Here is a 25,487-nt window from a genome sequence, read left to right as displayed (position 1 = left end):
TCCAGCTCGCATCAAGGCTGGTTATATAGCCTTCACAGTTCTTTGGCTTGTTCTTCAAACTTTCCGGTGAGTACTTTCCTGAATCCATCTTTTTTCCCCAATGTCTAGCTTTGATAGCTCAGACGATTCTTCGAGTAGGGCCGACGTAGGTTCCACCAACCGAGCCGTGTCCCCCGAATGCCTCAGTGATCTTGAGGTGGAGCTTGAGGACTATGAACTAGTAGGCCGAGTCGCTTCGGGCAGTTTGGCGTCTACCTCCCGCAGAGGTCGGATGCTAGACAAGTTTGGTCCTTCAACCATGACGCCTGAGGGGCTTCAATCCATACTTATGTCTTACAACCTTCTTGGGGGGTATACATATTTTATTCCTTTGGGTAGCTTTCCTTGGGAACACGGTCCTGACGAGATCGTGATTTTTCGGGAGCAACTCGCTACGGGGTTGCGACTTCCTTTCCATCCCCTTCTCGTCGGAGTTATAAACCACTTTGGTGTCACCATTGGCCAACTTCATCCGAACTCTATTCGGAACCTGGTGGGGATGGTTTCTCTTTTTTGCGAGCAGAACTTCCCCTTAGACTTAGAGATATTCTCCTCTATCTTGATGCTCAAGAGACAGGCGGGTTCTCTTCTTGGGGGGAGACGAGCATATTACCTTTCTCCTCACCAGGGTTTTAAGCTTCTGCATGATCTTCCTAATAAGGTCTCGGCGTGGAAGCGGGACTACTTCGGCGTGCGAAGTGCACAAGGATGGCCCTTTCAAACCGGGTGGGGTGAGGCCGCTCCTGATTCAGGCGTGGCTCTTGATAAAGAGACGGTGAAGGGCCTCCGGTAATGGGCACGGCAAGGTTTAAAGTGCCACCACTACTTAACGGAGGCCAAGCTTATTGCACCCGGCCTGATTTCGGGTAGGTTTCTAGCTATGCAGTTTTCTTGCTCTGTTCTTTTAGTTTTTTCTGATGTCGAACTCGTTTATGCAGGTGTGATGGATGCGGAGAGAACTCGCGGGGGGCGTTTGTTCCAAGGTATGAAGAGGAGCAAGCGGGTCGCCAAGCGAACTCATACCGAGCTGCCCCTGGATGAGGAGCCCCAAGTTCCAGACCATACGCCGGAGGATCTTCCCAGGGAGCCCGAAGTGACTCCGATGCACAAAACTGCCGGGGCGCCTTACGCCGAGACCACTCATACGGGCGCTCCTGCATACTCAAGTGCTCCTGCTCACTCCAGGTCTGCTCATACGCGGGCTGGGCCCTTGGGCTCAGGAGCTCAAGGGGAGTTCAGGAGCGTGTTGACGCCGAACTACGCTCTTCAGAAGAGTAGGGACGCTACTTTCCCAGAGGAGGTCGCGGCGTGGACTGATCTTCCCTTGAATCAGGTCACTTGCCGCGCAGTAACACATGCCATGGTGGTAAGTTAGATTCCGTCTTCCTTTTTTATTCTGTTGCTTCTGCTGTTATTGCTCACTTGTTTCTTTTGGTAGGTGAATTCTTCGATTCGTGCCTTGGCGGCCCAAGTGGAGAGGAGCTCGCGACAGGCGCGAGCTGCTAAGGCTGCCGCTCACGCTGCTGAAGAAGCTTTTCGTGCTACAGAGGCAAATACCCGGGCTACTGAGGCGGCTGCATACGCTGTTGAAGAAGCTGCTCGCGTCGCGATGGCCAGGCAGGCAAGGTCTCAACGTGACGCCGAAACCATGGGGGTAGTTGTCAAGAATATGGCGGACTTGAAGTTGGATTTGCAGCATCAAGTCGAATATCTTCAGGAGGACATCAGGGAGAGAACACAGATTTTTTCCCAAGGCATTGAAGATGCCAAGAAGAATGCAGTTGAGGACTACATTGCCTCTCCGCGTTTTAATGATCTGATGGTGGATTCTTATAGGAGGGGGTTCAAGTTGAGCAGGTGGATGATCCGGAATACATACCCCGACCTCGATGTAAGTGCCATATCCACTTCGCGTATAACTCAAGAGATGGCCAATGCTGCCGATGGCGAGCCGGACTCTGAAGGAGAGGCAGAGCCTTCAGGTGTTGTTGAAGTGCCTTCTGATGGCGAAGAGGTGGCTCCGGGCATGTAATTTTTTTTTTGTAAGTCCTTTCTGATGGCCACTGTACTCATGTTTCTTGCAATGGAATAAATAGTCTTTTTGCCCGTGTTCTTTTTTCCCCGAACTGATTCTTTGTCGGTCACTTTGTCCGGGTTATTATACTTTCGCGACCTATTCTGCCGCGAACTGGTTTTTTGCCGAGCTGATAATATGCTCGACTTCTTTGTGTGTTTACGCTGAGGTTTCTCTTGGCTTGCATCGTGGCACATAGGACCTGATTTCGTCCACTTCGCTTGGTGGTTTATAAGTAGTACTGCCTTAAGTTCACGATGTTCCATGCTCGAGGTACTTGTTTGCCTTCCAAGGTTTCGAGTTCGTATGCTCCCCCACCCGAGCGCTCTTTTTACTTTATAGGGCCCTTCCCAGTTAGGTCTGAGCTTGCCTACGCCGGGTTCGGGCGCCATAATCTTACGGAGGACTAGGTCGCCGACTCGAAAGCTTCGTTGCTTTACTCTGCTATTGTAGTAGCGAGCTACCTGCTGCTGGTATGCCGCCGTTCAGATGTGCGCGAGGTCCCTTACCTCGTCCAATAGGTTGAGGTTGGTACGTAACTCATCTCCGTTCGTCCGATCATCGTATGTTTCTAATCGCAATGTTGGTACTTCGATTTCCGTCAGGATTACTGCTTCAATGCCGTAGGTGAGGTTGGAGGGGGTTTCTCCCATGGCGGTTTTTTCGGTAGTTTGGTGAGCCCACAAGACACTTGGTAGCTCTTCGGCCCACAATCCCTTAGCTCGATCCAGACGTGCTTTTAGTCCGCGCAGGATGGCTCTGTTCATTACTTCCGTCTGACCGTTTGCCTGCGGGTGCGCGACAGACGTGAAGTTTTGTCGAATCCCCATGTTTTGGCACCACTCTTGGAACTTGATATCCTCGAACTGCTTGCCGTTGTCGGAGATTAGTACCCGAGGTAACCCGAATCGACATACTATGTTCTTCCAAAAGAAGTTTTGTATGTTTCGAGCCGTAACAATTGCCAGAGGTTCGTCTTCTATCCACATCGTAAAGTAATCTACTGCAACAACTAGGAATTTTCTTCCACCTGTTGCTAGTGGGAATGGCCCCAGGAGGTCGATGCCCCATTGTGCAAAGGGCCACGGGCTGGCGAGGTATTTGAGGTCGGAGGCAGGTTGATGGTGGATACTGGCATGCTTCTGACACATGTCGCATTTTCTTACGAGCTCGACAGCTTCTGCCTTCATCGTTGGCCAGTAGTATCCTTGTCGAAGTGCTTTTTGGGCGATTGCTCTGCCCCCCAAGTGTCCGCCGCACAGGCCTTCATGAGTGTCGTGGAGTACGAACTCGGCTTCGGCAGGTCGCAGGCAACACAAGTAGGGGAGCGTGTAGGACCGTCGGTATAACCGTTCGTCTATTATGACATATTTGGCTGCCTGGCGCTGCACCCTCTTGGCCGCATTGCGTTCTGCAGGGAGGGTTTCGTCTATCAAGAAGCTCGCGAGTGGGTCGATCCAGCTCGGCTCTGCCTCCAAGACGGGAGCGACCTCCTCTGTCCCCCTGAGAATACTAGGCCGAGGTAAGTCCTCTATGTAAACAGTTCTCATGTTGTTGTGACTTGTACTGGCTAACCGGGACAGGGCGTCGGCCTCAGTGTTCTCTGACCTCGGGATTTGCCTGATGAAGTGTGACTGGAAGTTGAGCAGGGCTTCTTTTACTTTGGCCAAGTATGCGATCATGGAGAGCTCGCGTGCTTCGTACTCGCCTGTAACTTGGTTGACCACGAGCTGAGAATCGCTACAGATGACCGTGTTTTGCCTTTACCTTTCACGCTAGGTCTAGCCCGGCGATCAGTGCTTCGTACTCTGCCTCGTTGTTGGATGCCGCGAACTCAAAGCATAGTGTGTATTCTAATTTTGTGCCGCCCGGGCCGCACAAGACTATTCCAACTCCGCTGCCTTGCCGGTTCGAGGAAACATCCACGTGAAGGATCCAGGGCTCCTCATCCCAGTTCGTGCTTCGCCTGACCAGGAGAGATGCCACACTGGCTGCTACTTCACGGGGTTTGGACTCTATGGGCTCGGGATCTCCGGGTTCGCTCGAACTGGGGACCTCGGGCTTGACCTGTGGGGCTTCGTGGCTGAAAGTGCACTCGACGATAAAATCTGCCAAAGCTTGGGCCTTAATAGCGGTTCTCGGTTTGTACTGGAGGTCGTACTCACTGAGTTCGATGGCCCATTTCGTTAGTCGGCCGGAAACCTCGGGTTTGAGTAAAACTTGTCTCAGAGGTTTGTCAGTTAGGACGATGACGGTGTGAGCCTGGAAGTAAGGGCAAAGTTTCCGAGCTGCTGTTACTAGGGCGTATGCTAGTTTTTCTATCTGCGGGTACCTTGCCTATGCTCCCTGCAAAATTTTACTAACATAATAGATGGGTTGCTGGACCCGGTCTGTTTCTTTTATTAGTACCGAACTGACCACCTCGTCGATTGCCGAGAGGTACAGTTCTAAGACCTCGCCCACCTCGGGCCGGGCTAAGGTTGGCACGCTAGCGAGGTAACCTTTATCTCATCGAATGCGAGCTGGCAGTCCTGGGTCCAATCGAACCCTTTGCCTTTGACTGCTTTGAAGAAAGGTAGGCAGCGGTCTGCTGACTTGGACATAAAGCGGCTTAGAGCGGCAATGCGGCCGTTTAGCCTCTGAACTTCTTTTACTTTTCGAGGTGGTCTCATATCTAGAATGGCTTTTATTTTGTCTAGGTTGGCCTCAATATCGCGCCGATTGACAATGTATCCTAGGAACTTGCCCGAGGTGATGCCGAAGACACATTTGTTGGGGTTCAATTTCATGCTAAACTGACGCAGGATTTGGAAGACAGAGTATAAGTCTTGTATTAATTCTTGTGAAAACTAAGTCTTGATGACCATGTCGTCTACATAGCACTCTACCTTCGTGCCAATTAGGGGCCGAAATAGCCTATTTACAAGTCTTTGGAAAGTCGCCCCAGCATTTTTTAGTCCGAAGGGCATGACCTTGTAGCAATACAGGCCGAACTCAGTTATGAAGCTGGTTTTTTCCTCATCGGATGGGTCCATCCTGACTTGGTTGTAGCCCGAGTAGGTGTCCAGGAAGCTTAGCAACTCGTTTCCCGAGGTCGCGTCCACTAGGTGGTCAATTCTGGGGAGGGGGAAGCAATCTTTCGGGCAAGCTCGGTTCAGGTCGGTGTAGTCGACGCACATGCGCCACTTGCCGTTTGCCTTTTTTACCAACACCGGGTTGGCCACCCAGCTCGGGTAATGGACTTCCCTTATGAAGTTTGCTGCGAGGAGCTTCTTGACCTCCTTGTCGACCGCCCTCCAGCGTTCTGGGGCTAAGTTGCGTTTCTTTTGTCTAACGAGTCTGACTACAGGGTCAGTATTAAGTTTGTGAGTTATCAGTCCGGGGCTAATGCCGGGCATGTCGGCCGCAGAACAGGCAAAAATATCTAAATTTTGAAGTAAAAAACTCACCAGTTCGGTTCGTAGAGGGTCCTCGATGGAAGCTCCGATCTGAAGTGTGCGAGCTGGGTCCATAGCCGAAGTTGGGATTACGACCGTTTCCTCCGTGGGCGAAGCTCTTACCTTGCTCCGCAGGCCGCTCCAGTTCGAGGTCGTCGGCCATCTTGGTTTTTCCCTTCAGGGCGGCAACATAACACTTGCAGGACTCGAGCTGGTCACCCCGCGCTACCCCTACACCGAAGTCCGTAGGGAACTTCATGGCCAAATAGTAGGTGGAGACCGCCGCCCGTAGGATATGCGTGATCGGCCGCCCTATTATGGCATTGTATGGGGAGGGGGTTGTGACTACCAGGAAATCATGGTTGAGTCTGACTGCGCAAGGCCATGTGCCGACTTCCACAGGGAAGGTTATTTTTTCGAGGGGCCTGACTTCCTCTCCGCTGAAACCCACCAGGGGAGTGTTCACGGGCTTCAGCTCGCTCCTTTGTAACTGCAGCTGGTCAAATGCTGATTTGAAGAGGATGTCCGCTGAGCTACCCGAATCTACGAGTATGCGCCTGACCTCGAAGTCGCTGATCCTTAGTTTAATGACAAGCGCGTCATCATGGGGGTAGTGGACCCCTCGCGCATCGTCCTCCGTGAAGATGATTGGTTCTTTGGTCTTTGGTCTCTTTGTGGGGTTCCGTTCTTCGAGGGCCGCTTCGTGAACTGAAGTCCGGGCTGTTGCCGAGGTACACCCCGCTACCACCGAACCTCCCACGATTACGTGGATGGTTCCCCAAACTGGCCTCTCTTTCGGAGGCTCCCGCTGCAATGGTTCGGCAGGTCTGTTGCTAGACTTGGGGGCATCTTTTTCGTGCTCCCCTTGCCGACCTGCCTTATTGTTATTATTGTTGTGCTGTACAAAGTTTCTCAAGTATCCGCGACGGATGAGCCCCTCTATCTCGTCCCGGAGGTTATTACACTGCTTGGTACTATGACCATGGTCTCTATGGAAACTACAATACAAATTCTTATTTCTCTCGTTCGGATTTCCCTTTAGGCGAGGTGGCCACTTCACGTACGGGGCGTCTTTGATCGTCATTAAGATCTCCGTCCGTCTCGTGTTTAACGGCGTGTAGTCCGTCCGAACTGCTAGGAGAGCCCGGAATGACTGGTTCGGCTTCGGCTCCCGGGTCGGGTTTTTTCTGTCCACCGGTTTGGAGAGCTCGCCTTCTCTCTTTCTTTTCTCGTTCCCGCCTTCGGTCCGTTGGTTGATTTCTTCCTCTGTCCTCATGAACTTATCCGTGAGCTTGAGGAATTCGGCCACGGTTGGCCACCATGTGCCATTTGAATTCTTTGTGCGTCACCCCTCTTTTGGCCACCGCGAGCTGCACTGCGGGGTCCAACCGCAGTATCTACAAACATGCTTCATTGAATCGCTTGATGTAGCCCCGGATGGATTCTCCTTCTTTCTGGACTACTCCGAAGATGCTTTCCTCTGTTATGGGGCACTGTTGGCTGGTGACGAAGTGTGCGGTGAAGACCTGCACGAACTGGGCCCAGCACTTTATCGACCCGGGGGCCAGGTTCCTATACCAAGTGCGGGCTACTCCCTTGAGGGTGGTGGTAAAGGCCACGCACATGCACGATTCGCTGGCCCTGGCGAGGTACATTTGGGACTGAACGGCATCAACGTGGTCGTTGGGGTCGAAGGACCCGTCGTACTTGTCCAAAGGTGGGAGCTTGAAGTTTCTGGGTAAGGGGACCGCCAGGAGTTCTGATGCGAGGGGGGAAGGAACCAAGAGAATCGGGGCAGCCCCTACCTCGTCCAAGCTCGTGTCTTTGCCTCTGAATTCCGACAAGGCACGAGTGGTGGTTCGGCGACTTCGTCGACGCCTTCGCTGCTGAGTGGGCCTTGTACTAGCGCTGGAGGCCTCCGTGTTACCGAGCTCGATGGGCCTGGAATGCTGGTAGTCTGCCGCCAAGGCGCCGAATCGGTTTTCGGTGAGCGGGAGCTCGGGCTTGGAGCGCCAGGGTGCCGACCTCGCGGGCGAGGTTCCCGACCCGCCTGCGGGTTGCGAGGTGGGGATGACATTTTTCTCCCTTCGGCCTAGGGACGAGGCCTGGCTGTTAGGAGGGATCTAGGGCCGGGAGGCCTTCGCCTGGTGGGGGCGTCCATCCTGCGGGGAGGCCTTGACCGGCCTCGGGGCGGGGTGGCGAGGTGGAAGTAGTGGTTGGTTCAGTGGCAGTTGGGGGAACTACTGTTGATAGTGATACTGGGAGATGTTGTGCAGTACTTGGTGCTGGTGAAGTTGGTGCTGCTGGAACTGTTGCATTTGGGCTTGCATTGCCCGCATGCACTGCATCAGGTCGTCCAACCGGTTTTGGCTGGCTGCCAGGGGGACGACAGTCGGTTCAGTGAAGGTTGTCTCAATGGGGAGAGGAAAGGGGATGCTTGCGGTAGGAGGGTTTACGGGTGCCACTACTTGTGGCGCGTTCAAGCTGGGGATCCCATCCACCGAAAGGGGGATGGTGAACTGTCCAACACACACCACGGGGACTTGAAGTTGTTCCCCGGTGGCGTTTGTCTCCGTGCCACATCCGGTGTTGCTGGAGGAGGCCATGAGTGTTGGGTTTTTTGAAGAAAAGGGGGTTATCGAAGTTTGGAGGGTGGCTTTTTGAAGCGTTTTCCCACAGACGGCGCCAATTGATGGAGTGCGATCCGGCCGATCTTAGCTGTCCACGGCCTTGCTTCTAAACGGGGTAGCAGGGAACCTGAAATGGAGGAGATGGGGAAGCTCCGGGGGGAACCCGGTGTAGAGGCTCCGAAGCTCAAGTTAGAATCCTTCAAAAGCAAGGTAATACCAGATAGCGCAAAGTTTGCATACCTCGTTTGTCGGGGGGCAGGGGGCTCTTATAATCATTTCGTGCACTCGTGCCGAGGCCCTTGTCAGGTCGGGTATGATTACCCTTGTGCTTGTCAATTCAGCCGTCGTCCTTTCTGCTGAGACAGAACCGTCACTGCCTAACCGTCTTTCTAACTGGAGATGGCGGTGTCAGTGGCGGTGGCAGGTGGCCGTTTAGAGTGCTGCCGCCAAACGTCAGATCCCAAGTCAGTCAGGCGTGGCGCCCTCAGGCACGGACTTCCTTAGTGTCAGGCATGGTACGACTTGTTTGGTTTGGTGCCCAGAAGGTGATGCGAAGTGCTGAGCGAGGCGAAGTCTTGAGCTCAGAGGTATCTATAGGGCAGGTCAGTTCGGCGAGGTGTATCCCGAACTGTTACAAGGTGGGTCAGTTCGGCGAAGTGTATCCCGAGCTGTTACAAAGTGAGTCAGTTCGGTGAAGTGCATCCCGAGCTGTTACAAGGTGGGTCAGTTCGGGCCTCCGGTAGAGAGTTCAGTCCGCTCGTATCCCCTTGTTCCCGCCTAGGCTTGGCCCCTTTTGCCGAGCTGTTGTTTTTGCCACGTGTCACATAATAAGAGAATTTAGGGATTCTTTTGTTCGAGGGAGGAAAGAGTATATATCCTCTTCTACTTCTGTTTTAAGAAAGAAGAAATTCTGGTGAACTTAATTAATAGCCTCTCACCGTATCCATGCTGGTTATTTCGTAGGACAAGTAAACTTAATTATTTATTTTGACATTAATGTTCCCAAACTACCTGTCCAAGACAAAAGGAGCTCAAAATTATTGGATAACAGTACTACTATGTGTTGAAACCGGAACGTGGGGAATCCCACTTTTAATTCTATTCATTTTGTATTTAAATATGCATGAAAGAGTAAAAATTAGGAAAGCAATTGAGTTTAAGCTATTTTCTCTTCTTTTCTTTTTTTATTGATCTCGATCTTTTGTATCAGGCAGTGCTGATGGATTATTCCATTTTATGTAATTTGGTTGGTTGACTTTGTTTCTTATTACATTTATGTCCTTATTTCTATATAATTAAGACACCATATCCAAATAAAATTGTTTAAATTTCTATATGTCTTTTCTGCTCATGCTTAACCAAATTGGTATTGGCTGCCTATTCATTAGCTAATCTCTTTTAAATTTCATTGGATATGTATCAAGTTAAAATTTGTACTCATTTCCTATGATTTAATGGGTTTGTTCTCATACATATAAAATTTGTATTTCTACAACTACAACTTTTATTATTAATTTTCTTTATTTTTTTATTCTCTCAATTATTTGGTAATACCAAGCACATGCGCCCCTTGCTAGTTTTCGGGCTGGGTCGGGCCACCAGGCTTTGCCTCTATATTAATAGAATATATTCAGGCCCGAGTCCGAGCCCGACCTGACCATCATGCCTAGGTTTTGAGCCTGAGCTTGGCCCTCATATAAAGCCTGAAGCCCAGGGTCGGGCCACCAGGCTTTGCCTCTATATTAATAGAATATATTCAGGCCCGAGTCCGAGCCTGACCTGACCATCATGCCTAGGTTTTGAGCCTGAGCTTGGCCCTCATATAAGCCTGAAGCCCAGGATCGGGGCCGAGCCTGACTAGAAATTAAGAAATTTTTTTCCTTTTTTATTCAATTAATAATTATTTTATTTATATTAAAAGACCTCAAAACCTAAAAAATAATAATGAAAAATCTCACTATTACTTAAAAAAATATATATATATAATTTTATTATATAATACATTACCAAATTGGACTCCCCATATTTTAGACTCTTGCCTGAGCCAGAGGCCTAAAATCCACCCTGCCCATGAACAGGTTTATGGATTAAGCTTAGGGTTGGGCCCACGTAAGTCCTAAGTTGCAGCATAATGCTGTTCAGTAGTTCAAGATCAGCTGATTCAGCACTTTGATGGACTCGGATCTTGTAACATATCTCAACCGTTGACGACATTTATGCACTGCGGGGCCATCGCATCAATGGCGCGATGCGTGCATTGTGGCGCCGTCTACGTTGCCACGATATTTTCTTATCCTAGAGAAATATCAAGGAGAATGTTCGTCCTATCCGAATTCGTGTATCTTCTCTCTCTCCCTGTTTGGCCACCTAAAACGAAGCTCTCACTGCTTTCTATCTGCGGAGAACTGAGCAGTCTAATAAGCTGCTACTGTTTTTGAAAGGGAAATGGATCTGTTGAGTTCCACAACCCTCCGTTTAAATTGGAAACCCTCTCTATTTCATAATTCTCGCCTCTCTGCTTCGACTCCTCTCTCTGACCGTATTCGACCCATCAGGGAATTTACCAGTTTTCCGAGACTTACCCTCGCTTCCCGCCAATTTTCTCTTCGCATATCTTCAACTCGCAGGACCCTGGCTCAAACTCAACGCTCCATCCATGCATCGGCAGTTGCTCTCGACACTGACAAAGATAAACTGCCGGCTGATATTGAGGTCACAGAAACCGAGGAGCCCATCTCCAGAGTGAGTCTCTTTTCTTGTTTTCACCGTTTCGGAATTTGAATTCTTTTCTTGTTTGCCTATCACTGAAAATGTTAATTTTACGTGCTAATTTTAATTCATATAGTGTATATAAAGACGCAATTGTTTTGTTTTCTCGTTTCAAAATGTTCACTTTGATGTTTCTTTCCAGAGCTTCAGAATGCAGTCTATATTCTATATCTTTTCGCGTGTTCTGGGGATTCCCCTTTCTTTTGTTTATTACAGGAACTGTCAAATTCTGATATGGGTATATATTGTCTCCATTCTTTTTCATAAACTGAACGGTGGATAAGAAGAAATCCTTTCATATTATATGCTATTACGGGCCCAGATTCTGTTCTTTAATGTCTGGTGTTTTCTGCAGGTACGGTTAACTGTGAAAGTTCCATCAGTTGTATGCGAGGATTGTTACAAAAACGTCATCATGGAGATTACGAAGCAGTCAAAGGTACTTCTAGCTCAGTTCAATGATTGTCCTTGGCTATTTTAGCTGTCATTCGATATGCCTGGTGATCTGTAAAGCAGTATTGCATTATAATTCAGTGTGGCCAGTAATTACTCGATTATTCTGTCTAGCTGAATCCAACAACGTCCTACGCTCATGAAAAGCCATTTCTAGTTATCGCTAGAAGTTTCCACATTTTCAAAAAAGCGATATTTTGAGATCTAGGGTTAGGGTTAGGCGTAGTGATCAATCCACTGAAAACTTTGAGATCTTAGAGCTTGGTGTCAATCCACTGAAAGCTCAATAATTCTTAGCACCGCTGCCTGCATGCTTGGTGGTTTATTCATTTTTCCGTTAGTAATGAGAAAAAAGAAGCCAAGTTGCCATTTACAGTTTGCTCTTGTATGCTCAGGTACCTGGATTTCGCCCGGGAAAGAATGTTCCAGAGACTATCCTTGTAAATTATGTTGGCAAAAAGAATGTTCAGCGAGCTACAATTGAATCTATTCTGAAGAGGACCCTTCCACATGCAATGTCATCGGTATGTTACATCTTTAATCGGTTTCTTTGTATCCTTTGCCTTTGGAATAAGTTGGCCTTTTCTTGTAAGTTAAACTTTTGGGTCTAAGTTTTAAGTTTCCTTTTTGTTAATCACATTAATTACATATTTCTCCTTATTATTTCAGTTGGCGCAACGGTTGGGTTGCTCCATTGTGACATATCTGACCAGGGTTCCAATCTTGTAAACAGCCTCTCTGTATGTGCAGGGGTAAGGCTGCGTACATCTGTCCCTCCCCAGACCATGCATTGGTGGGAGCCTCATGCACTGGTCTGCCCTTTTGTGCCAACCCCATATAATTGGGATGAGGCATAGATGATGATGATTTCAGTTGTCGGAAGTTGTTTAATTTTCAAAAAATTTTTAGTACTTTGCGTGTGTGTGTGTGTGTGGAGGAAAGCAATCTTTTGTAAATTTTTATGGAGTTGTAAGTAGTTAATAAAATTCTACCAGGTAACTGAATTAGTTCTAGAGCTGTAGCATCTTCCATGACTGACCAAAATTAAAAGAATATATGTCTTCATAATCCTACGATGTACTTCTTCTGTCTTAACTTCAATACTATGGGAACAGAAAAGGGGCACAACCAGGAGAAAAAAAGAATGAAAATTGTATTTACATATATAGAGTGAAAACTATATACCCTTTTAGATTATATACTTGCCCCACCACTCAATTTTTTTCCCGGTTCCACCTATAGGTTGACTGCACAAATCATGTTTCATCATTCCACTCTCAGAGACCATATTTTTTATTAAATAAATGAATGCAGGTTTCTTTTGCGATGAAAACCCTGTTTTCCTTGCCATTTATACCTTCACAAATTAGAAGGGATGGAAACAAAGTTTTTAATGTGGAAAAGGCAGAAATAATAACTGAACTATTTCATTCTAAAAAAATTATGTCCATTTTACGTTTAGCTTTAAAGATTGTGTTTATCATTCTTTTATGCTGATCTAATATGCTGTACATATGGTTCTCCATATCAAAAAACAGACATATAGAATATTGGAAAACTTTATTATGTTATTATTTAATTATATGCTCCAAGTTTACTTATATTTTCAATATTATGACAGAGAACAAGAAATTATGAACTTCTAAAATTATTGCCAATCATCAGGGAACTGATTGTTTAAGCATATTAGCTGCTATCCTGATCCACTTTCCTTTAGGTGACTGGGAAGGCCTTAAAAGATTCCGTTCGCATTGTTACCAAATTTCCTGAATTGGAGGAAGCCTATTCTCTTCAAGGTTTTCTCAGGTTTGTCAAGTTTTTATCTCTTAGTTCTTGGAATCTTAAATGTCATCACATGTGCAATTATCATCATCTCTATTTGTTTGTGAATCTAAAATAGTTGTTGATGTATTTGGCTCCAGATATGATGTTGTGGTCGACGTTGCACCTGAGGTTAAATGGATTCCTGAGAATGGATACAAGGACTTGAAGATTGTTGTTGGGATAGACAGTGACATAGATGCTCAAAAAGCTTCTGAAGAAGAGCTAAGGCGTCGCCACAAGAATCTAGGTTCACTAAGAATTGTAACTGATAGGGGATTACAGGTATATTTGGTTTCAGTTACATTTCAAATGTATTTTTTTATGCTTGCAATTTTTGTTCTGAGTCAACTAGCATTTCTTCACCCTGAATGATGATGAATAATGAGATGGACAGTGAAGGATTTTCTAGGTAGTTATGTAAACAAGGAAGTCCAAGTTGATGGGCAGATGTGCTTCAGTTATTAAAATGTTATACATATAGAGGAATATTCTTAATTAGTTACACAAGTTTTAGTTTTTTATCACTATATGTATATTTTTGTACATTTTGAGCTTCTGGGTTTTTCAAGTAATTTCCTTCTCTCATGTTTAGGAAATTAAACCCTATAGAATCCAAGTTTCATTTCAAAACTATATTTCGCTTAACTTTAAAATGGTGCCTATAATGGTTTTGTTTTAAGAATCCCAATAAGAAGTTTGCTCCAATAGTTTGTTCCCAAACTTCAATGTAACTGAGTTCTGCTTAAGGAGAAAAGAAAATGATCCTACTGCTAAAGTCTATCTTGAAAATTCACAGATTGGTGATGTTGTTGTCCTTGATATATCCGCAACAACAGTTGAGCAGGATGAATCTAATGCTCGACAAATTCCAGCTGCAGAGAGTAAAGGTTTGTCCATATGAACCCTAACCCATAAAATCCACAAGATTTATTTTTCCACTTAAAACGTTATGAGATCACTTCTTAATATCTTCCATTTTGTCATTTGTAAAGAGGAACTTGGTATATGAGACCAACTTGAGAAATCTTTTTGAAACTTCATGCATAACATCCTGACATATTTTAATTTTCTTTATGAAAATTTAGCTGAACACTGAATCGAATATAGTTGGTAAGTAGTTTTCATGAAAATTGCTGAATCAAGTACAGCTAGATTGATTGGCTGAAGTAAGAAAGGATTTTATGATAAATAACAAAGGCTATTAATATAAACATATAACGGACCATTCCCACTGTGTATCCTTTAATATGAAAATAGTCCCATGGAAATGAAACACCACACACTATTCAGAGGATCTAAAGAAGCTATTAACATTGGCCAAACTAGCGCCAACACTGTCAAAGGAGGGTCTGTTCGTGAAAGTGTTATTATTGTAATGGAATTGGAGTTCGCCATATCTGACTTGAAGGCAACTGAAAGATGGCCGTAGACTGCATTGAAGAAGATATTATCATATGAAATATTGTGGACTCAATTTGAAGAGATCACTTTGACCTTTCAGGAAAGAATGGAACAATGTCTAACACATATTTTGGGCATCCTCTTAATGAAGATGTGCTAAATTGTATAGATATACTTTTAACAAATTAATATTATACGTACTTTACCTTGTTTAAAACAGATAGCGAGGGAAATATGTCTCTGGATTTCATTGATCATCTTGGGGCAATAGTGAAGTCGATAGGGTGGAATGGTGCAAGCCTCTAAGGCGTTGGCTTGCATAATTAGTTTACTAGAAGGACTATCTGATTTGCTATATATCCTATCTAGTTCTTTTCTAGCCACCCCCTCTCCCCCCCCCCCCCCCCCCCCCAAAAAAAAAAAAGGGAAAAAAATAAAGAAAGAAAAGATATCCTTCCTGATGCTGTCTTAAATGTGAATAGAGAGAATGGAACAACTGTTTGATTCATAAGTTCTAAACCATCCGATATGTTATATTCTTCCAGAATTTATAAATCATCACATTGGATTATTAGGTTCTACAAATGGATCAACATTTACCTATCGGATGAAGATTGTGGGTCCAATTCCTGTCAATAACTGTGGAAGATGACTACTTTATATCCTCCATGACTTAAACATGCTCTCTGTAGTAAAGGTCTTTGTTTTCAAAATTAACTCAACTTTTGAAGCAAATTAACTTTTCCTTTTGTTAACATTCTATGTATGCATCATATGTGGGGCTTGGAAATAATCTCAGAACAAGTTAAGCAATCATAATTATCATTGTCAATCAACTCCTTTGTACATGATGAGTCTATGGGATGCTTCCATTCATTAATGATTTGTTTAGATGGTTTTCTCATAGCCTTGCAGTTAAAGGATATAACAATCCTAAGTTCTAGAAGTAATTTTTACCTAATCGGTTTCCATTTGTAGGATTTCATTTTGATACGGAAGAAGGTGATAAACTTCTGCCTGGGTTTCTTGATTCAATAATTGGGATTCAACGAGGTGAAACAAAGTCTTTTCAACTTGTATTTCCAGAGTCATGGACCCAAGAAAGCCTCCGTGGCATTCATGCTCAGTTTACTGTGAGTTCCTAAGTAGTTAACAAGAGAAAGGTGGGAGGGGGGAGAAATTTGGGTACAGATTATTTTCTACAAATTTGATCTTTTATCATAAATGTTATTGTATAAAGTTGACATATATTTGAAGGAAAATATATTTATCTTGTCTAATTATTCCCTTCCCAGGTTGAAAGCAAAGAACTTTTTTATAGAGATTTGCCAAAATTGGATGACTCTCTAGCCGATAGGCTTCTTCCTGGGTGCAGTACATTGGAACAGGTAACCCCTTTGTCTATATGCACACACAGATAACAAGGGGGGGGGGAGATAATTTCAGTTTTAATGTCTAGAACATGCTCAGGATTAAAAACTTTTGTTCCATTCAGGTCAGAGAATCATTATTTCAGAGATGTAAAGAAGTGGAGCAGACAGCTAGAGAACAAGCAACAGATAATGCAATTCTTGATCAGCTTCGTAAGGTTATTTCAGTTTCACAGTTTTATGAAACAATATTGCATTTCAGTTTATTTATTGAAAGAACAAGTTGGAAATGTTGACCAAATATTGCACTTTTCATGGAATCCTGCTCTTCAATTTTCAACCGTATTTTAACTGGGTATTGAGCATGACATTGTCATGAGGGAATCTACAGACCTATCAAATAGACATAAAGGCAATGGTACCTCCTTTCATTTATTCTTAAGTGGGGTGACCTTCACTTGATCCAACTCATTTCATGCCCATGTTGAATGGGTTTTCCACTTTGGTTGGGTTTCACTTCTAGGTTTGGAAAATCTCAGCCCCATTTAATAATGAATTTTACTCGAGCATATAATCTCAGCCCCATTTATATGCATATAATTTTATGGAGACATAAAGACAAATTTCTTTTACTGGTACAAGTCTTACTTGTATTATGATTAAGTGAAAGAGGTTCAGATGTTAGCAACTCAGCATTACCGTCTTCTCGTCATCATCATCTAAGCCTTATCCCAACTATATGGGGTTGGCTACATAAATCTTGTTTTGCCATTCCATTCTGTTTATGCCATATCAATTGTTAAATTATGACCACTTGTATCATTTTTTTACTACTTCAACCCATGTCATTTTTGGTCTGCCCCTAGCCATTCTTGCCCCTTCAACTTGTTACTGGTCACTCTTTCATATGGGTGTTGTAGATGATCTTTCGTGCATGTGATTGAACCATCTGACTCTACTTTCTCTCATTTTATCATCTATTGGATTGGACCTACTACTAGGTTCCTTCAAACGATTTCATTTCTGACCCTATCCTTTCTAGTTTTTGCACCATCCATCTTAGCACGCATTTCTTCCAGTCATTTTTTGAACATGTTTCTTGACTACCAAACACCCTACTCCATATTTGCTACCTTACAATTGTTTTATAGAACTTTCCTTTTAATCTAAGTGGTATTTACCTAGCACATAAGGCTACAAATGCACCCTTCCATCTTGTCCATCCTGCTCTAATTCTATGGGAAACATCCTCCTCAATCTCTCCCTTGTTATGAATTATGGAATCAAGGTAACGGAAAAGGTTACATTGAGTTATTTCTTGATCTCCAATCCTAAGTGTATCCTGATTTGCACTTTTATTAATAAATTTGTGTTGCATATATTCAGCTTGACTCCTGCTTATTTTAAAACCTCTTGCTTCTAAGGTATTCATCCATAAAATTAATTTTGCATTTAATACTTCATTAGTTTCATCAATTAAAAGTTTAGAACAATGTCCTTGGCAAACAACAAGCGCAATGGAACGTTCTCCTAGATATGTTTAGTCAATTCATCTATGATCAGTGCAAATAAATAAGGGGCAACTGCTGCACCCTGGTGAAGTCCCATTGTTTTAATCGGCTACCAACCTGATGCAACCTTCCTCCTTTATCTAGTTTTGAGACTGGCAGTGTAAAATAAGTTCACACTAGTGAAGTTATGTCACTGAAATCTCATCAACTAAATTTGGTTTTATGTTCTTCATGCCCAATTTGACTGGAGTTGACAACAACCACAACTTGTGTTTCGGGATTTTCCTCCTGAATAAAATTGAAAATCTTTCTTTCATTTTAGATTTTCTGGATTGCTTATCAATAACACAACCAAGTGAGTTGGTATTTCTTGGTTTATTCGTAAGGAGCAGAATCTTATAAATTTTGGGCACAAGAGCAGTTGGAGGAATCAGGAAGATTGAAGGGCTGATCTTTTTCTAGCCATCAATTGTGACGGATTTTGGAAGGCTTATGTTATGATCATTTTTCTAATGAATGACAGTATTATTTTGCAATCCTTGGATGTTGTATAGGCTGTATACATTGTACATGAGTTATATTATCACGGACCTTGTGCACTTTATATATGGGACCCATGCTCCAGTTTTTGACGTGTAATTATTAGTACAGTACCAACACTTGCCTATCAAAAAAATAATTTACCTTTACATTCTATGAAGGTCTTGACAAGGTAAATGACTTGAGCCACTCCAATGGCACAAGAGCACAGTATGTGTGCTTATATTAGGTGGATCACTAAGGTGGTCCAAGGAGGATGGACCAAAACACAATGCTAATCCATGTAGGGGCCTAACACAAACAGGTTAAACAAAGGTTTTGTGGTCAGCACAATTTTTTTTATCCTTTTGCCTTCTGTGGCAGTATAGCCAACCACATATAGTTGGAACAAATCTTAGTTGAGTTTCCTTATTCATACCACCTTTGGATCTGACAGTTCAATCTAAGAGCTTGTTCCATCCACTGCATTTCTCTCATTAGAATTCACACCATCCATATTGTTAATTGCATCCAGATAGTTAAATCCTATTTGAGACAAAAATCTTCTAAAACTAATGCTGAACTTTTAGTATTGCAGATTAAAATCCTTAAAGAATGTTTACAGAAAGAGCTCAACATATAAATTTTCAAGGACTTGGTAAATATGGGATTTTGTCAAACCCTACAATCTGGGTTTTTGTTTAATCCTGGATTTGCTTTCCATTCCCTTTCAGACGTGTTTGAAAGTTCAAACTATTTTCAAGCGCTTAAGTGCTTCTGGGCCTTGGTTTTGGACAACACTTTTTCTATTTGAAAAGAACTAGTTTGCAATTTTCAAACCAGCATACTTGAATTTAATCCAACTCAGATTGGACATCAGGCTGGATCACTTTGAGCTAGGCTAGGTTTGGAAAGACAAGGATTGTGCCGCACCCATAAAGGGCCCACCTGGGGGTATGCACACTTGTTTAAGCTGATTGAATGATTGTAATCATTGAGTCATTTTTCTTGGTCTATTAGAAAGTGGTGGGAACCCCAACCACAGAGAGAAATACTTTTTTTTTTCTCTTGCATTTTGCCATGAGTAGTATTTCTTTTTGGTCTAAAAGAGATGTGGTTTAGAAGGTTTTGATATCTTGGTGTTTATTTGCTATTATATTGCAATAAGTTGCCACAACAGCATTTTTGCATAAATGGGCGAGAAGTGTATTTGGTTATGCCCATCTATGCAGAAATGCCAATGCATTACTCTAGATTATTATGCAAGGGGCTGATAGTAGAAAGATCAATTTGATGTTTTCTCAATCAAGAGGCTCTGCTTGAATGCCTTCTATAGCATGGCACATTAGGAAATGAAGAAATGGAGTACTTTCCTGAATTCCATTCTGAGCGCAGCAAATTTATTTAATAAAATATAAAACTTTAAATGAAAAATGTCGTAGCATTAGAGGGTGTTTGTGTTTCTGATTGTGTCTAATACAATGGCAGATAAATGCTATGGAACACATTCTTAGATTGTCCCACTTATTACTAACAGTTGTCACATTCTACCTTTTTCCTCAAACGTTTTGGTTCTATCTAGTACTTATATTTCTTGTGAATTTTCAGATGATTGAGGTTGATATTCCACAATCTTTGTTTGAGGAACAAGGCAGACAACTTTATGGAGCAAAACTTTTACAGATACAGGTCTGAACTGAAGTTACAAATTAAAAATTGAAGCTTTCATTTGAAGGTTTTAAAATTGGATTCCTTGCTCCAAAGGAGTTTTATACTGCAGATTGCAGGATTCATGGTTTTAGGACCTGCAGGCAATTTGATATTATTATTTTTTTTTCCAATTCATGATCTTATATATTCTTTCTGATTTTTGGGCGTCCTGTGAACAGGCAAATATGAAGCTTGATCAAAAGCAGCTAGCTTCTCTTTCAAGCCCAAAAGCAGTAAATGAGTATCTGGAAAGCCAGAGGGAGAATATAATAAATGTGATAAAACAGAATCTGGCTGTTGGAGATATATTCCAGCGCGAAAACTTGCAGGTGGATCTCTTCTGTTAAAATGTAATCTTCACTGTTTACAATCACATTCCATGTATAACACTTTTTTTTTTTTATCTCACATGCTTGATCTTGTTGCAGTATTCAACAGATGAGCTTGTCAAAGAGGTTGAGAATTCCATTGCCGAATTTAAACGCCATAAGCAAGAATATGATGAGGAGCGAGTAAGAGAACAGGTTGGTATGATTCATTCTACTGAATATTGTAAAGGGGCATTTGTCATCGTTATGAAATGTGTTCCTTGGACCCCATCATGTGATGCATGTCTTATTGGCGTCCAGGATAAAAGTAGTGAGATGATTAGTACAAATGGGTTATTGATTCTATTATTCTATATGACATAGATACCAGTTGTAACGCAAGAGCCATATTTCAAATTGTGTAGGTGCAAGAAATCTTAGAGGGTGCGAAGGTTCTTGAATGGTTGAAGGAACATGCAGACATTCAGTATGTAACCAGATGAGAGGGAGATCTGAGTGGTAAGATGCTTATGATAGGGCTTTCGGAACAGCAATGAGGCTCCAGAGTCCCCACCCACTTCCCCTTTTGAATGTAGGCCTATTCACAGACCCATCTTTTGGTTCATGTGCAAGGGCAACACAAACTACCCTTAATCTCTAGTTGTTTACTGTGTAATGAGAAAGGAGAGAGAAATTGATCAAAATTTCTAACCCATGACAATCTTCTTTTTCCATTTGTAGGAGGGTCAGATTCACATTTATGATGCATATTGGTTGATGTCGTTATTTCATCGTTTTTTTTATTTTAACTTCTACTTTTGTGTGATAAGAAGGAATGCTTGTGGGTTGTGGCATGACAGGTCGTTAGAAGCAGTGAGAATAATAAATGTTGGTCGACCCATTTAACATATTCTCTCCCACAGAAATATATCTTTTATTCTCTCCCACCCATCCGACATTGATGCCATTGTTTCTGTGTATCTGCAGCCGGTCGGCTGATGTTATAATAGCATAAAAACAAAACAGAATATATTATAATACAAAAATGCATCTTAGACAAAACAAACCAAACATGTTTGCATTCCCTAACGCCCTCTTCAACGCTGTTCCTGGATTAATTTCTGTCCCTTTCTTTGGACTCGTAAATGAAAGCCAAGTCACCAAATCTGCTTTTTTTTATCCCTCCTCCCGCCTCCCGTTGCCCCAAGCCCACACCCATATACATTTTGGAACTACATTGGTGTGACTGGCGAATAAGAGAGAGAATTGATTTCCCCTCAGCTTGATGATCTGTCGAGTTTGAATTACATCTCAACTCAACGGGAGGACAAATAGAGTCCCCACTCCCCACGTTTCCAATGTATTGTTTCTCACGCGGTAGCTTATTACGATTTTCGGTGTAAATATAGATCAATGTAAAATTTCATTCTCGGTTTGTATTTATCGGTGTTTGGATGAAGTGTAATTTTACATTGATAGAGTTTTAACATCATTAATCAATGCAAATACGATATCGATATACTTTTACATCAATAAAGTGCTATATCTCTTTCCATTTCTGAAATTCCAGAGAACCTGACCAGTTTCAATCAAAGTCCATTTTCTACGAAAGCTTATGACAATTACTTCCCGTGTATGCTTGCCACCGAGTCCAAGAGAATTAAATGCCAAACTTTTGGAAGAAATGGACTTCGATTGAAACTGATTCGGTTCTCTCTCTCTCTCTCTTGATAACAAACCGTGACCATGAATGTTCCCATCAAGCTTCAACTACCCTTTGCCTTTGGAAGAAAGAGAAAGAAGGAACGGGGAGAGCAATCCATGGGAAGGTAGCAATAAAGACAAAACTGATCCTTAATCTACAGCATTAATTCTTCTCAGACGTCAGACGTATTCTTGCATCCGCCCCTTGGCTTGGACGGTTATAATCCAGAAACTTCACTTCACTTTCACAGTTTCACTTGCACAAGTAATTGTCGATCAACCTCTAATTGTCCCAGAGCGTTCATTACACAACAACTCAAGATTCAAGCTACTTACTGTATTATAAGAAAGAAAAAAACTAAAATGACAGATCCATCAGATTTGACACAACCGGAATTGGAGGGCTACGATAAAGAAAAGTATTGATAAAAAGAGATCGTGGGCCATCCATCACTCTGTCACTTAGCTTCTTCCTTTCTATCCGACTTTGGATAAGCACCAGGAATCCTCAACTCTCAAGGACACGTTAGCCACTGATACATTCATTCAGCCAGGGCCACGACCAACCACACCAAATCTCACCACTCACCACTTCTGAATTCTGATGAAAGAAAGAAAGAAACTAAAAAGAAACCGCCCTTTGCTTTGATTTTTACACCCAATTCAACAATTCAATTACAAACCCATGCCACTCAACACCATTGCCAAGTTCCCAGCTTTGAACCCATCAGCTTTCTTGGCAATATGACCTCCACAATAATAGCGAATCTCCGGCAACGGCGACGGCGACGGCTCAAACCCTGTCCACCGTTTTCTGGCCATAACGTCTCCCGTCTTTGATGCCTTCTTAGCCGGAACTGCATTCGTCGTACGCTTGTAAGAACCGAACCACTTCGCCTGCATATACCTACTTCTCCTCCACGGTGGGACGTGCATCTCATTACTCTTCATCGACTCTTTTGCAGCGGCACACATTAGCTTCACCACCTGCTTCAGTTCGTCCTGCTCTCCAACGAAGACGGGTGGAAAGACCTCGAGCAAAGACAGGTAACGATTCGTCGGCCGAGCTATGGTGAATTCTCCGGAGAGGGACGCTTCGACAATGTAACGGGTTCCGGCGAATATGACGTCGATGTATTCGTAGTCCCCCGCCGGGAACCGGCCGATTTTCTCCCACCGGGATTTGCAGAGACCTGACGTTGTTATGCTTTGTGAAATCAGTGCCGATTGGCAATACAAAATAGAGGGTGCTAACATACGCTGCATGCATGGGTACATGAATGAAACGACAATTGAAATCGGAAAACCAATGCAGATGCCTACAGACGTACACTCATTGTGCTCTGCTCTGCAGACACCAGAAAAGGAAGAACTGCACTACTGCAGCGTAGTAGAACTGTGCAAACAGTACAGTGGTGGTAACTGGTAAAGTGGTAGCGTACGCCGTGAAAGAAAGGCAGAAGTCGTGTAGGGACGCTGAATACGGTTCACTGAGCTCACGAATGGAATGCTGAGCCCAGTGCTGACACCGATTTAAACTGTATACAGATTCCGACGTTCTTGATTGATTGAAAACCATCTGAATGGTGTGAGCCATACAGTGTTTATCAGTCATTGGCTCAGAAAATTTAAAAAGCTAACAAGTTTTCGAATTTGGATCATCTAGCTCTAGAGTTGAACACTGAAAAAGAAAATTAAAAGCAGAGTAAGGTTGTTCGGTGTGTCAATCACCTGCGTCGAGACCTCTCTCCCGCAATCGACACATCAACTGACGTTTAAACCCTTCAGACGGCCTCGTTCCAAGAACTCGGCATGCGAGTTCCACTTCCTTACGGATCGTTCTCTTAACCTGCTCGTCTCCGTCCGACGAATCGCACCCTAGCAGGCCTTGCAATATGTCTTTGGTCTCGGTGTCCGACTGAAAACCGCTCTTCTCATTCTCATGCGCTTGCTCCTCATCTTCTTCTCTATCGACTCGGTCATCCGTCTCCATAAACGAGTCTATTAGATCGGATAAATCAGCAGAGTTCTCCGCCGAGTGCTCGCTACCGCTGCTGTCGCAAAGACGAGCCCGAGCCAAGTCGTCGAACGCCGCCGCAACTCTTTTAAACCTTACCGGAATCTTCGCCATGATTGACAGAGAAGCGTGCAAGAAATTCTCTGTTTTTCTGGAGATAATACTTCTGCTTCTTTTGTTTTAGGCAGACTGAATCTTCTAGTCTGGTCTGGTCTTGTATATGTAAGCGGGTGGCCATGTCGACTCATCACGATGATGACACGATGAAGAGAGAGAGAGAGAGAGAGAGTAAACGACAAAAGCTCAAGAAACAGACAATCATCCAATCCTTTTGTATGGCCATGGGTCCCTCCCATCAAACGGTGGATAATGTTACAGGGAGTAATTCCGTTTGATAAACGGAAAATGAACCTGATCCGTTTTTGGCATATCCATTAGAAGACGACGCCGTTTATCCTGCCGTTTCCATTCCGTTAACAGGTGGCCGTTGACTGTGGGTCTAATTACTATAGGTGGTGTGGCTCTAGAGAGTAGAGCCAAGTATCCACTATCCACGCGTTTAAGTAAGGACATACATGACGTGGCGTGAGGATGATGACAAGGCTAGTCGAGGTTTTTTTGTTATTTGTTCGTTAGGTGAGTGAGGACCTCCTGAACTCGACATGCTCAAAGCTGACGTGGATGGGAAGCTTGTGAGTTGTGGTCTGGTACATCCACGTGGGCACTAACGTGCCACGTAATTCACTTTAGTAGTTATAGGTTGTTAGAACATGAAGAGATCGTTAGAGCGTCCAGATTCAATGAACCCATTATTGTGTCCAGATTAATTGAACTCGAACCACGTTGTTCTTCTGAACAAAATCGTTTTTTGAGTTTTGGTAAAAATCCAACGAGTTTCCGTTTGATATCCTATTGCGTCATCTTTTTCTATAAAAGAAAAAAAGTTTTACTGATTCCTCTACTTCACAAACTTTTGTGAGTGAATTAGAAATCTGAATGTTCATTTCGATGAATGAAAGAACAAAAAGGTAAAACTCAATTGATGGAGCCTATGGGTCTAAAATTTTAGCCAACCATTGGAATCATCTTAATTTGACAATCCATTGATGTAATTTTTTATGGAAAAAATCAATCGATGGAAAGGTTTATTTTCATTTTCGATGTAAACCTGAAAACAAATACAAGAAAATATAGATCGGGAGTGGAGTTTTATACTGATCCATATTTACACTGAAAACAAATCAGACAAATGCGAATAGATGGTGAAGTTTTACGTTAATTCACATTTACACTAAAAACAAATACGATCTTAAAATTAATACATCAGTAAAAAAAAGGTTTTATGTTTTTATTTTGAGAATAAAAAATTACTTGGTTTTATTTCAAAAAATAATGCTTGTTTTTGAAATTATCAAAATGATGGCTTTTAAAAGAAAAACAACAATTGATTTGAAATAAAATGAGAAATGTTGTATGACTTAAAACAAAAAAAAAAAAAAGTTTTCCAACAAAAAAAGGTTTAGAATAAAACATGTTTTCCAAACCATAAATTCAAAAACCTTTTTATGTTCTTTTTTTTTTCAATCTTAGAAACAAAATACACATTTACTGCCAAGAAAATAACATGTTTTTCATATTTTTTGTGTTAAGAAAGGGTTGGTTTCAAATCAAATGGTTTTGAATTTTTTTTTTTTTTTTGAACCTGAAAAACAATTGACATT

The 25,487-nt window shown here is 43.1% G+C and overlaps 2 protein-coding genes across 3 annotated transcripts; one reads left to right on the top strand and one right to left on the bottom strand.

Moving 5' to 3' along the window:
• Positions 1-10,351: 10,351 nt before the first annotated feature.
• LOC148875200 (trigger factor type chaperone family protein) lies at positions 10,352-20,854 on the top strand. Of its 2 annotated transcripts, none has more exons than XM_088964278.1 (13): positions 10,352-10,922; positions 11,305-11,388; positions 11,798-11,926; positions 13,120-13,208; positions 13,325-13,508; positions 14,023-14,113; positions 15,606-15,760; positions 15,923-16,015; positions 16,123-16,215; positions 19,636-19,716; positions 19,917-20,066; positions 20,166-20,261; positions 20,471-20,854. In XM_088964278.1, exons 1-13 carry the CDS (start codon positions 10,626-10,628, stop codon positions 20,546-20,548), a joined length of 1,620 nt encoding a protein of 539 aa, XP_088820404.1. In that variant the 5' UTR covers positions 10,352-10,625; the 3' UTR covers positions 20,549-20,854. The 2 variants fall into 2 exon arrangements, 1 of the variants encoding a protein (XP_088820404.1); XR_016104897.1 differs by having other exon boundaries at positions 10,491-10,922; positions 19,917-20,087.
• Positions 20,855-21,889: 1,035 nt separating this feature from the next.
• On the bottom strand, positions 21,890-23,957 carry LOC148875199 (uncharacterized). The gene is made up of 2 exons (XM_088965844.1): positions 23,481-23,957; positions 21,890-22,942 (listed from the first exon to the last, which is right to left on the bottom strand). Exons 1-2 carry the CDS (start codon positions 23,878-23,880, stop codon positions 22,425-22,427), a joined length of 918 nt encoding a protein of 305 aa, XP_088821970.1. The 5' UTR covers positions 23,881-23,957; the 3' UTR covers positions 21,890-22,424.
• Positions 23,958-25,487: the final 1,530 nt, after the last annotated feature.

This window comes from Nelumbo lutea, chromosome 1 (genome assembly GCF_056320005.1).
Source record: "Nelumbo lutea isolate HS-2025 chromosome 1, American lotus-T2T, whole genome shotgun sequence".
Lineage (NCBI taxonomy): Eukaryota > Viridiplantae > Streptophyta > Magnoliopsida > Proteales > Nelumbonaceae > Nelumbo > Nelumbo lutea.
Note: the sequence above shows the minus strand (reverse complement) of the source record. Positions and strands in the feature narration are given on the sequence as shown.

Bases quoted from the DNA above. Each gene is read 5' to 3' on its own strand.
- LOC148875200 (XM_088964278.1), top strand. From the start codon at position 10,626: ATGGATCTGTTGAGTTCCACAACCCTCCGTTTAAATTGGAAACCCTCT. The intron at 11,389-11,797 runs GTACTTCTAGCT...TTGTATGCTCAG, and splicing joins AGATTACGAAGCAGTCAAAG to GTACCTGGATTTCGCCCGGG. The intron at 13,509-14,022 runs GTATATTTGGTT...GAAAATTCACAG, and splicing joins TAACTGATAGGGGATTACAG to ATTGGTGATGTTGTTGTCCT.
- LOC148875199 (XM_088965844.1), bottom strand. From the start codon at position 23,880: ATGGCGAAGATTCCGGTAAGGTTTAAAAGAGTTGCGGCGGCGTTCGAC. The intron at 22,943-23,480 runs GTGATTGACACA...TAACAACGTCAG, and splicing joins GGAGAGAGGTCTCGACGCAG to GTCTCTGCAAATCCCGGTGG.